Raw genomic sequence first — 12,172 nt, 5'->3', positions numbered from 1 at the left:
CTCATGAATGCTATTTCATAGTTTGCAGGTGGGAGACTGATTAGCTTTTTACATAACCAAAAACAACAGTGCCATGGAGGAGAGAGAGAGTTCCAAGAAGCGCTAGAAGTGGCAGACCCCAAACAGCATGAAAATGACTGAACTGACAATATAAAGTTCACACAGAAAGGTCAGCTCTCCAAACGTTGAAGCAGAGATGGAACATTCAAAGTACAGAGATCGATGTAAACCCAAAGGCAGGTGATAGACTGGCAGGTAGTGGGCAGAGAAAAGCCGTCATATACCCCCCGTTCTCCTGTCTCTGAGCCACAGTGACGCGGGTACCCACGCATGCCCGCCCCTGTGGTCCGGATGGGCGCACTTGCGCCTGCCCTTACCTCACTGCCATCACCGGCTGGCATGTGTGCAGGTCGTGCTTCTTCATCTAGTGGCTCAATCACTGTCACCTCTGCAAACTCCTCCACAGATTCTTGAAACTCAGGCAAGGACCTTCGTCCATAACGCTTTCCACCTCTAACATATTTGGGCTGAGCTTCTAGTGAACAGTCTGGGCAAGAAGACAAGAGTCGAGGCCACATTACATGACAATCACAGCTCTTAATTGACACTCACAACCGTCACACACAGCCTCTTATACCAGCCCCAAAATAAACTGCCACCGTTGCCAGCTGTGGTGGACGTGGGCGTACATGAGCCACCAGGTCAGATGCAGAGCAAGCTTCTAATTCTGAATGATTTACAGTACCCCAAGTATATTATATCTCTGTATAGGATGGGAGAGGTGCAGTGCCGGCAGGCAGGGAGTTGACTTAAAAGTACAGAATTAAGATCAGGACATAGCAAGGGGTTGGAGTTGCTTTTCTGTTTATTAAGTTGCCGTTTTGCAGACAGAGGGGAAGGGAGAGGGACAGATCATATTAACAGAGACATGTTGGAGGAAATCTTGGAAAATGATAAAATGAATACCATTTGAGCACTGTAAAGTTAGTATTCACACCAATTAGTCTGAAACACACCCTCTTGTACCTCAGTGACGCCTTTGTTAACCATCCCACTTTCTGATCCATCAGACAAGCAAGATGACAGAACAAAGAAACTGACACAATGGATCCTAATCAATTAATGACAGCTCATCACTTACATGATACCTGGCATCAAGACCTCATTATAAAATGTAAAGCTGTTGAATAAAGTAGCAAATGCAGAACTGGGTCATGAATAATGGTGTATCATGCTTCTCTCTCTTTATGAGCTTCAGTGTTATACAAAATAAAAAGGAATATGTACCAGGTGAGTGCCACCATCTCTTCATCTTGAAGGATTTGAGCCTTCTGACAGAGCACGTCTTGGGTTCAACATTCGCCACCTGCACCACCACCAGCCCTGTTCAGCCACCAGCATCATAACCACCACCATTACCCACCGACCTTATAATGGACAGATTCAAAGCAATCAAGTAAATACTTCACTCTATGCATATGCCATTGAGATACAGACTTAGCACCTTGCACCGGACTAGGAGAGTAAAATACTCCATTAAAATACAAAACATTGGCAATGCTTTGATCTCAGTTCTTATCATCCACACAGACATATAGTGTCTCTCTGGAGGATGTACTATGTGTTCTGTTTGAATGTGACAGTCCTAACAAGGTATGTCTGGACTCAGACGTGTAGATTTTTAGATGAGGTATGCACACATATCATCAAGATGAGGGTGGCTGATTAGGTAAGAGCTAAAGGAACAAACACCCTCCCTTCTCACCACTGAAACTGTGTGGGACTAGCCACTACTTTGCAGTAGCTTCCCCAGGAGGACTGGGGACTCTGGCTCTGTCCTTGCCTCACCTCATGCCCTTCCTCTGGTATAAGCTCAGATTTCACAGATGTGGACAGAAGCATTCTGAATATGCTCAGCAAAGCTCAGAGTGAAGTATTTATGCTTGATCTGTAATTCTAGTGATATTTATACCCAACTTTTTTAAAAGTCCCAGCCAAGTCATTTTATTAGGTCGAGCGATTCTCTTACAGGCAGTGCTTAAGCATATACAATTTATATTGAAAATCACATGCATATTTGAAGGTACCTTTTATCGGAAGGCAGTGTGTCAGCCTGTGAGTATTCAGGAGCGGCCCAGACACCCGAGCTGCTTGTTCGCAGCTGACACCCATAGATGCTGGTCAGATAAGAGGCAATGCAGAACCATCTTGAATTTATTACATATTCTTAAATTTTACTGGCAGACAACAAGATACACCATTAGCAATGATGGGGGCTTAGATGAGATTAAAAGGAAAACTCCTAATGCTGGAAAGTGAAACACCGTGTTTCCTCAGCGTGAGAACACAGTCACGGTCTGGGGATGGTTGTGGCCAAGGAACTCCTAATGCATGTTGCATTTTTTCAGAGACAAAAGTAGTGGGACAGAGCATCCATCTTAAAAAAAAAACACTGTGATTTCATCCAAAGCCTACCTGTGGATGAAAGGTTCCCTATTTAGGATTAACCACTGAATACCCCATGCCATGTTGGGGGCAGTAGTAGATTTGAAACAGCTCTTGTACCAAGCAAAGAAAGATAAGAGATTGTGAATCCTTAGGGACCCTCTGGGGTTTCGGTTTATTTATTTACTTTTGCATTGCCAGGAACTCAAACATTTACTTATTTATTATTATAAATATTTTTGAGCAGCCTTTAAGTTAATATCTTCCATAGAATGTACATAGATCTACTAAACCATGTACTCTTTTTGGAATAAAGATCAACACACACAGGAAAAACAGGGTGGTGAGGTCTCCTCATACTGAATTTCCCAAACCACTGATATGACCAATAAAGAATAAGACTATTCACACCAACTAAAATATTTACTTCTTTGACTGACTCACTCACACATCCCTCTCCTGGTTACAGCATGAGTATCTTTGCACTGACAGGAAAGGAAAGGAAGAAAAACAGTAAAAGTGAGAATTTCTGGAGAGAACAGTCCACAGCCACAGTTGTGGCAGCATATGAAGACACTGAGCCTCCTGAGCAGCCTCACTCAGGCCTTGAGAAGTCCACAGCAGCAGACCACCCAACAGATTGTAAAACCTTCTTACACAACCAAATTAAAGAATGCTTTACCCCCTCTCTTCCATGCCCAGTGAAGACATGCAAAACCGCATCCCCAGGGCAAAGTTTATTTACATGCTGAGCACATGCAGATGTAATTTACATATTGCAGGACTTCACAGTTCATATTTCCTGGAACGACTTTATCTATGCCAAATAATAGGGGGTCATTTGGTGCATTAAGAAATGAAATTATTTGCAGCACATAGCTTCCTTTATTGTAGGTGTAAGTAACTGCTTCAATCATGAACTCCAAGGAGTGCTATGAAATGCCAGTGAAATGCACAACCTATAAAAGACGGCCATGCTTTCAGTGTTTTATTTCCTTGAACGTATATTTATGATTCTACCTGGACTGCCAGGACTCTAAGTCATTTTTCCCTTCTTTCTTGTTTTCCATCTCTCCTATTTGGCATCACTACATGAAAATGAAAATGGGCTTTGAAGGCAGACAGTCAACGGCAGCCTGCCCAGAGCAGTCTTGGACCCCCCTCCCTGGAGAGCTTATTGTGAGAGGCACCAGTCACAGTACCGAGGCTTTGAGGCAGTGCTACCTGACCTAGTTTAGACCATCTAAGTTTTTTTCCAAAACCAACACTTGGTTATGAGTAGGGGACAACAGAGAAACCTTGATTCAATCCCCTAAAGATGCTGGAGTAATATGGAAGCAACCAACAGTAGCAGTAGAAAAACGAAATCTTAACTGGGGAATTTAAAAGATAAAAAAATAAAAATACCATTTCTAGCCTTACAAATGAAAACTGGCTACTCAAACACCACATTCTTTATTCCGTGTCTCATTTGTCCCAAGAAGAGAAACTCCAGACTTGTGACAATGTTCACCTTCTAGAATCAGGATGAACCACCATGCGCACGTAAGACTTCTGACCAGAAGGTCCTGCACTTACAGTAAAAGGAAAACTGAAAGACAGTATCAGGGAGAAAGAGCACTCGGGATAAGCCAGCTACAGGCAGGGAAAACAACGGACCCTCACCCACCCAGGCCTCTCCCAACTCCCTTTCTTCTCCAGCTCTGGGCAGGACGGAGCCCACTCCTCTCTCCGGGGACTGACTGCAGCCCCGTGTGGTGAAGGGTGCCACTTGGAACACTCTGCTCCACGAACAGCCGAGGGCAAGGAAATGAGGACCCAGGAGGAGGAGGCAATCCCTATCCAAAAGCCTAAACACTATTTATATCCAGTGAGTGCTTTCTCAGCAAAACACAAGCTTAGGGCTGGAATGAAGTGCTGTCCACAGCACACTCACGGGAAGTTAAAGGAGAGCTTCAGAGATGCCTCCAGTAGCAGGTAGAGTCACTTAATTTACATTTATTGAACACCTGCCATGGACAAAGCCATTATGTCATACCTGTTGAGGGACAAAATGGATATTTTATCATTTGTTTACTACAATACTCCTGTTTCCAAAACTGACCTGAGATATATTCTGGAAAGAGGAAAGCCCTGCCTTTACGGTGCTGATCGTCTTATTTTGGAACTGATCGTGCAGGCCCTTGCTTTCTGCTTCCCTTCTGCCCCATTTAGTTAGCCCGGGAAATCATCCCCACCAGTCTGAGGCCCTCCATCCTGCATTTCTGTTGAGCTTACAGGATTCTCGAAACCCATTTGAAGATGACTAAAAAATGAAGCACCTGCAAGCCTCGCGACAGGCACCTCCAAGGAGCCTCCCTGGGAAAAGGCAAGGGCGCAGCGGACGACCACCACCCAGCCCCGCGGCCCAGCCCCTTCTCCTCGCCTGCTGGGAGCCCCCACCACCCCGCAATCACCCAGGGTGCAACCCCACCCTAGAGACTGGGAGGAAGGAAGGGGAGGAGAAAGAATCCAAGGGGAGACCGACACTGAGACAGACAGACAGACAGAGAGGAGTATTAGAGAGACTGACAGAGAGAAGGATGGAGAGAGAGAGAAGGGGGTGGAACAGAAGAGGACTGGAGATGGAGAAGCCCACAGAGGGAGAGGGAGGGGAGAAAGGGATGTGGGAGGGGACCAAGCAGGAATGGAGAGAAGGGTAGAGGTGAGTTGGGCAGGTGGAAAGAAGAAAGGGGTGAGGAGGGGGATGGCCCGAGGTGTGGGGGAGAAGAGAGGCCAAGAGAGAATGAGCAACACGAAAAGGGTATCAGGAAAGTCCTCGGACATTGCCGCCACCCCTCTGCCCCTCAGTGGGCTCCCCGCCTCTGCAGGAGATCAGCAGCAAGCAGGGTTGTCGCCGTGCAGTTTGTGGGCACAGCCCCTTCCAAGGCAGCTGTCCCTGGCCGCCAGCACCACACGCCCTGGCGGCTCCCCTCGCCCGGAGCTGCCATATGAGATGCCCATGCTCCACGGGGGCATTTGAGTCCTCACTGGGTGCAATGATGGAGCTGTAGGCATATCCACAGCAGTTCTCACCACCCTTTATGATGTTTCCTGCTGGAACACAGGGGCTTCTGGGTGCAAAGGTAATGGGGGTGGCTCTGATTAGCCTCACCTGGGAGGGAAGATTGTGGGGGAAGGTTGGCACCCCACAAGGGGGCCTGGTGGGTGGGTGTCTCCTGACTACCCCTAGGGCTCATTGGTCTGACTAGATGGTCTCTTAAACCCTAAAGCAGTTGAACATTAGTAACAGCAAAAACTCTTGAGTTGATAATGGTGAAGATAGGATTGTTCCCCAGCCTTCTCCTAGAGCCCTGCACTTTGAGCCATTTGGGAAAGGAGGCAGAGATTCCCATTTCACCTAACTGAATCCTCCCCACTGTTGAAGGCCTGACTCAAAACTCATTTCGTTCAAGTAACTGCTAGGCACAACGTTCAGGAACCTTTTCTTCTAGGAATTTAAGGCAATCTGCACTGTAAATAGCCACCAATCTAATAATGGTCATGGTCATGTTCTTCTAAAAGCATTTGACATGTTAGAATTACCTACCCACCTGGACTCTAATGCTTTCCAAGGTGGTGGGGCTTCATGGGAAGAGCCTGAGTTTTGGATTCAAGAGGACCTAGACTGGACCTGGACTGGGCCCTCCATCCTCATCAAGGTCAGGAGTACTTGAGGTCTCCAAGGCTTAGCTTCCTTATCCAGAGCCACGGGGGGCAAGGTCACTGCCCTGCCAGGGGGTCCGGGCAGCTCCAGCCACACCTGTCAGGTCCTTCCCTGCAGGATCCTCTGTGGCCAGCAGCAGCCTGAGGCTCACAACCCTGTATCCTGAAGCACATTTCTCTGACCTTACTTCTTGGTAACAGCTAAGGATTGTGGCAAACGCGTAAGGACATTATCCAGCCCCTCACCTCAGAAACTGGAGCTGCCTCCAGTTCATTCGCACCCAAATGTCCTCTTCCTTTGTCAGCTTTCCCTGCATCCATGGGCTGACATGAGAGGGACATGCCAATTTGCCAAGACTGGCTGTAGAACACTGTCATTTTCATGTCCCCAGTTTGGAAACCCTCTCATACACTGGAGCCGAAATAAACTTACAACACTGGCATGGTCCCCAAAGAAACTGCTTCACTATCAAAATTCTCACCAGCCCAGTTTATCTAATTTTAAATAATGTATTTTGGTTGCTGTAATCACAGAGGTATTTTTTTAAAGATTGCCTCTTACCTCAGTAAAATCATCACAATGAATAGGCTTTTCCAACACAGTTTAATAGCTGCTTATTCTGATTACACAGACATGTCAGAATTGGCCTAACCAATATCCGTCAAATATTATGTCAAATATTTATGCTTGATGCATATATTTTTCCACTATTTTAAATGACTATATCCACATCTTTGTTCACACCCATAATTATTTCTGTAGCATAAAATCTGAGAATGACATTGATTAGTCAAAGGCATTTTTATAGTTTTGGGTTATTGTTTTATATAATTCCAGGAAGGTCCTGTCAATCCACTAGACCACCAGTGGGCATGAATGTTTCCAATTCCCTCTGACCTATGAACTGACTCCTACCACTTTCTTTTAATATTGGTGGTGGTAGCTGTAGTGGTTTTATTTTGCTTTTAGCTTTTGGAGAAATATTCTCATCCTCACTGTTTGCATGTCATAGACACCAAGAGAACAGAGGAATAGGTTCTTACTTACCTTACTTAACCAAAGAGAGGATGACAGAAAATGCCTGCAGAGTCCTGTGTATAGGCCTCCTAAAAATAAGGCCCATAGCCAGACGCCAGTGCCTAGCCCAAGGTCTCTGAAGCCAGTTGTAAACATAAATCTTCAATCACTGCAGATCAGATCTAGCCTACTGCCTGGCCATAAGCTCTGCTTCGATGCCTTCTCACTGAGTGAATGAACAGACAGCTATTCTACTTACAGCTTCTTCAAAATATAAGGACAGTAATTAAAATCATAACAGTTACTGGAATTAGGAATGTTCTTACAAATAATCCCAATCACCTGCACCACAACCATGCCCAGTCTTATGTTTCTAATTATTTGGCTTTTCCAAACCTGAGTTTTTCCTCACCAGATAAACAAAGAAAAGATATTTTACATTAACCATAACAGGGAAAGAAAGGCTTCTTGCATTATGCTAACATTTGCTACTGAACAGGGATCTAATGCAAGATGCATCAAACAAGGACAAAATCTCTGGAGAGCAGATCCAGAGAGCATGTTGATGTCACATATTTCAGGGCCCAGGCAAGGATTTCCATTACAAAAATCCTATAATCCAAAGCTGTAGCAAATTGAATAACTAATAGTTAAGTTGTTGCCCCTCACTTATTCCAGGAAGATAATTTAAAAATTAAATTGTACACATAGATAAGAGGGAGTTATACCACAGACAATATTAATCAGTTTGAAATCTACCAAGGATTCCCTGCATTCCCAATCCATTGTCCTGCCCTTATCTGAATTTCAGTATTTTTAGTTATATTGTTGTTGTTTTTAGGGGGCAAAAACCTCTCTCTAAGAGTCTTAGAATCATAAATGTCAGAGCTAAAAAGATGGCGAAGATCATCTAATTTTAAAAATACAGAACTGTACGTCAGAGAGTTATAAATGGCAGAACCCAAGACTATGGAAATAATGACCTTATTCTATCTGTTCCAAACCCTGTAATGGCTTTGTTTTTGTACTATTTATATATGACTGCCTTCTATTAGAAGAATGTAAAAGCATGAAATATTCTCTGCATTTGTCCTTAGGAAGCAGGACTGTATAGTGTGAATTTGTTAGGTAAAATCTTACAGAAACACAAAGCTACCTTTTTTCATAAATTCAGATGTCATTAACTATTAAGAGACAACACCACTGAATCTTGGAGCTGAATGGATTCTGAGTATTTCCCAGCAGAACCATGTTCACATGAGGCGACCAAAGGCCACAGAGGCGATGATTTATGAGGCCATCCAATCAGAGGGGCAGACAGAGCCAGCACCTCATAACTCCATGCTCAAGGGCCTTTCCACCATATCAAGCTGAATTTTCTATATTATAGTCTGGTACAGCATCTGGTGCCTTTTTTAAAAATTTAAGTATCATTGATATATAATCTTATGTTGGTTGCAAATACACAACACAGTGATTCAACAATTATTATTAAATGCATATTATTAAATCCTCATCCCCACTAGTACAATTACCATCTTTCTACACAGGAAGATGTTACAAAATCATTGACTATATTCTCTACATTGTACTACTACCCCCATGCAGCATCTGCTATTTTTAGCTTATAAAACCCTTAGATGTTATAAAATACCAATTTATGACCCATTCCACCTAAGGCTGTGCACTATGGCCCTTCTGAGTTTTTCAGTCACTGTCCATAGTTTAAGAGTAATCTTTTCTCCCAAAGTCTAGTAGGTCTATTGATTTGAAAAGGCAAGACAAAATGCCACAGGCCCAGCCCGTTATGGAAGAAGATGAATTAAGCACATAAATAAGTAGCCAAATAATGCTGAGGACACAGGCATCCTTGTCACCGAAGATCAGGGGACATCTGCTCTTGTTCACACCTTCCTGCTGCCTCTGGCCGCCTGTCGGAACCTTTCTGCCAGTCTGCATGACTGAGGATGGGGTTTGCCCTCAGCTCCTCCTTTGGAGGGTTACCATTCAAACCAAAGCCTCCTGGAGTCACATCCCTTGGTGGCAGCATCCTCTCCTGCCACTATCTGTGAGACTTCAATTAAGCTATGTCCCTCATCAGGCTTCAACCTGCTCATGGATAAAGTGGCAGAGTTCTCTCCAGCCCTACAATGATGTGGCCTAGGATTTAAGGAGTAGTTATTTTCATAGAGGGGAAGGAGGGCTGACCTCAGGTGGCCTCCTGATATATTGCATATGAGTCCCGACCCTTCCTTCTCTGACTCTCAGCAGCCAAGCCAGTCAGCCTGTGGGGGTGACTCACACACTGTAGAGTGGGTGGGAGAATGCTTCAGTGGGAAGAACCACATGGTCCCCAGGGAATAACTGGAAGGGCCAGACAGAGAAAGTGGGGGGCTGGGGGGCGGGGGGATTGTTGAGAAGCAGAGGTGCTCAGGAACAAAGCCAGGACTATGGGAGGAGGGACTGACTCCCTGCCACCCGTGAGATCAAACACTCTGCAGGCACAAGTGCAACCATAGAGTCCATCCTGCCAGGCCAAATGTTAGGGGAGCCATGTGAATGCTAGATGAAAGGCTACCAGTAGGTACTTGGGTGCTTCATTACATTGATTTGGGGCAGCTCCATAATAAAGGTCTGCCACCACTTCCCCAAAGGATGGAGCACAGTGAAACTAGAAAAATCCCTTCTGTGTGTTGTCCTGGAAGATGTGTCCAAATTACAGTCTCAGCCTGCACAGCAGCGAGGCACACACATAACTCAAATCCACCATCTGGAGCTAAACTCATAAATGTGATTTCTTAGCTGTTAACCAAGCTTGGCCAACCATTGCTTACCTCCTCAGCCTATTATTTAGATCCCAACAATGTACAACTCTAGAAAGCATCCTTCATATTTGGGGTCACCGTAGATCTGTATATTTATTGTGACAATTTTCTGGCAGGTGATGATACAGGTTTTGAAGAAAGAGCAGAAAAAGGAGCATGTGGACTAATGGTAGGGTTGCCCATTCAATCCTGCCTAAAAGCACATTGTCAGCACACAGAGGCACACGGACTCACGCTCTTGTTACCCAGGCGCACACTAACTGACATGTGGTGATATCACCAGGGTTCTGTTCAGGGCTTCCAGATCTTGCACTATTGTTATCGAGATGATAGACAACCTTAAATCAGTAAAAGTACCCAAAAACTGTGAGAAACCCCATAGGAAACAGAAGTCCCTGTTCCACTAGTGGTCATCTAGAGAAATCCTCGTTAATCTGGAAAATCTCAAGAAGGCCATAAACTCCCTTCTAGAGAGCTCTGACGGGCCTCAGAGCTGATTGTACATTCGCAGGAGTGGTCACCATAAGCGAGAAGGGGACACTCAATCTGGACTCTAAACACAGATACATGCATTGCACACACACATGATATGAATCTGGAGCTTTTCAGAAGGTACAGTGAAGAACTAGATCATCAGTGAAGACAAGAACTGAGCGCCCGTCTGTGCTGCATCTAAACAGGTCACACTGAATGGCTCCTTGTAGTGACAAAATGTTAATGATATCTCTTTTGTCTCAAAAACTGGGCCATATTTTTAATGTGCTCTTTTTTTAAAGTCAGGTTTATTAAGGAATAATTTACACCAAGTATATTTTACCCTTTCAGTACACAATCTTATGGGCTGGGGAAGCTCAGAAACTCTGTAACTACCACCACAATCTAGGCATAAAACCGTTCCATTACGCCCCAAATTCCCTCATGCCCCTTATGGTGAATGAGCAGCCCTAGCCCAAGCACTGCTGATTTTAATGAAACTGGACTGCATTGTAATACAAATGTCAACTCTGTTTACCTTCCCCTTAAAGGTTACATATTTCATTGATTCTAAGACACACACACACACACACACACACACCCCTCTACATTTAAACACCCTGGAATTAGGATATGTCTTACAGTCAGTGGCATTTTACCATTAAGATTGGCAGCAACTTTTCTTTTTAGAGATACATTAAAGATGTGTTTTATGATCTATAGTGCCCTTAAAAAAATCAATGAAGTATAATAGTAGGTCTTTTACTTTGTAACATTCATTGAATACTTAAGATGTGTTAAGCCTTCTACTAGGCACTGGAAATACAAAAATGAACAACATGGTTCTCAAGGAACTATCACTTGAGAGGGGGAAGATAAACAATTATAATGTATTGTGATAATGGCTACAGCCAAGGGATATCCACTCACTAGGACCAAATAATATTCCCTCTAGAATGGCCATTCTTCTCCCAGGCAAAATTCCCCCCAATTCATATTCTTCCATGTACACAGGAAATAAGGTGAAGGAAGTCCCATTCAGCTTCACGCTGCTTGTTCCAGGAATGAGTTATTGCTACGCCATCTGACATATCGCCTAGGAACAATCCAATTATTTCTTTCATAACACGCTGTTGTGGTAGGAAGTTTCATTTTAGTGTTCAACAGCTGCAGAGCTCTTATGTTAATATCAAAAGACAAGCCACTGAAAATAACTGCTCAATCTAGGAAAGGCAGATGTCCCAAATCTCTCACAGACATGCTTCAAGGTCCCCAAATTCTTCCATGGACAACTTTTAAAGGGGAATGCAGAGAAGAAAAGTTAGCGCCCTTACCTGGTTCTTGAAAGTGTTCTTCATTTGACAGAGTTCTAGACAAGATAAGTATTAGCGCTTCTTTAAATTGGTCAAAATGCACCTAAAAATAAGCAATTAAAAATATATTCAAAATAGTTTCCACATCCATAAGGGAGCAAATCCATCTACAAGGTACCAGAACCATTTGTGAGCATCCTGACAGCCTTAAGTGAGTTGTAACCTGCTTTTGTTGTCTTTTCTCTTCATTTCTCTAAAGCGCTGAAGGGAAAACAGGCTGATATTTCTGACACCACAGCGTCACAAACACTGATATCAATATTTATTCAACTCTAAGGGGAAAAGCTATATAGCAAAACCTGATTTATAAACTCAAGAAAAAGGCATGTTTT

At 44.0% G+C, this 12,172-nt stretch overlaps 1 protein-coding gene across 16 annotated transcripts in view; it reads right to left on the bottom strand.

Annotated features, from left to right (window-relative positions):
- NIN (ninein) overlaps positions 1-12,172 on the bottom strand; it is a 94,675-nt gene that overhangs the window by 61,896 nt on the left and 20,607 nt on the right. For 10 of the 16 annotated variants that reach the window (XM_036917435.2, XM_036917476.2, XM_036917486.2 and 7 more), the window contains 3 exons: positions 11,802-11,883; positions 2,088-2,177; positions 378-547 (listed from right to left, as the gene is read on the bottom strand). In XM_036917435.2, the coding sequence (XP_036773330.2) occupies positions 378-547; positions 2,088-2,177; positions 11,802-11,883 (342 nt within the window). The remainder of the gene's footprint in view (positions 1-377; positions 548-2,087; positions 2,178-11,801; positions 11,884-12,172) is intronic. The other 6 variants (XM_036917415.2, XM_036917493.2, XM_036917447.2 and 3 more) reach the window with 1 other exon arrangement.

Source organism: Manis pentadactyla, chromosome 11, assembly GCF_030020395.1.
Source record: "Manis pentadactyla isolate mManPen7 chromosome 11, mManPen7.hap1, whole genome shotgun sequence".
In the NCBI taxonomy this organism is placed as follows: Eukaryota; Metazoa; Chordata; class Mammalia; order Pholidota; family Manidae; genus Manis; species Manis pentadactyla.
The sequence above is the reverse complement of the archived record's forward strand: the minus strand, read 5'-3'. Positions and strand labels throughout refer to the sequence as shown.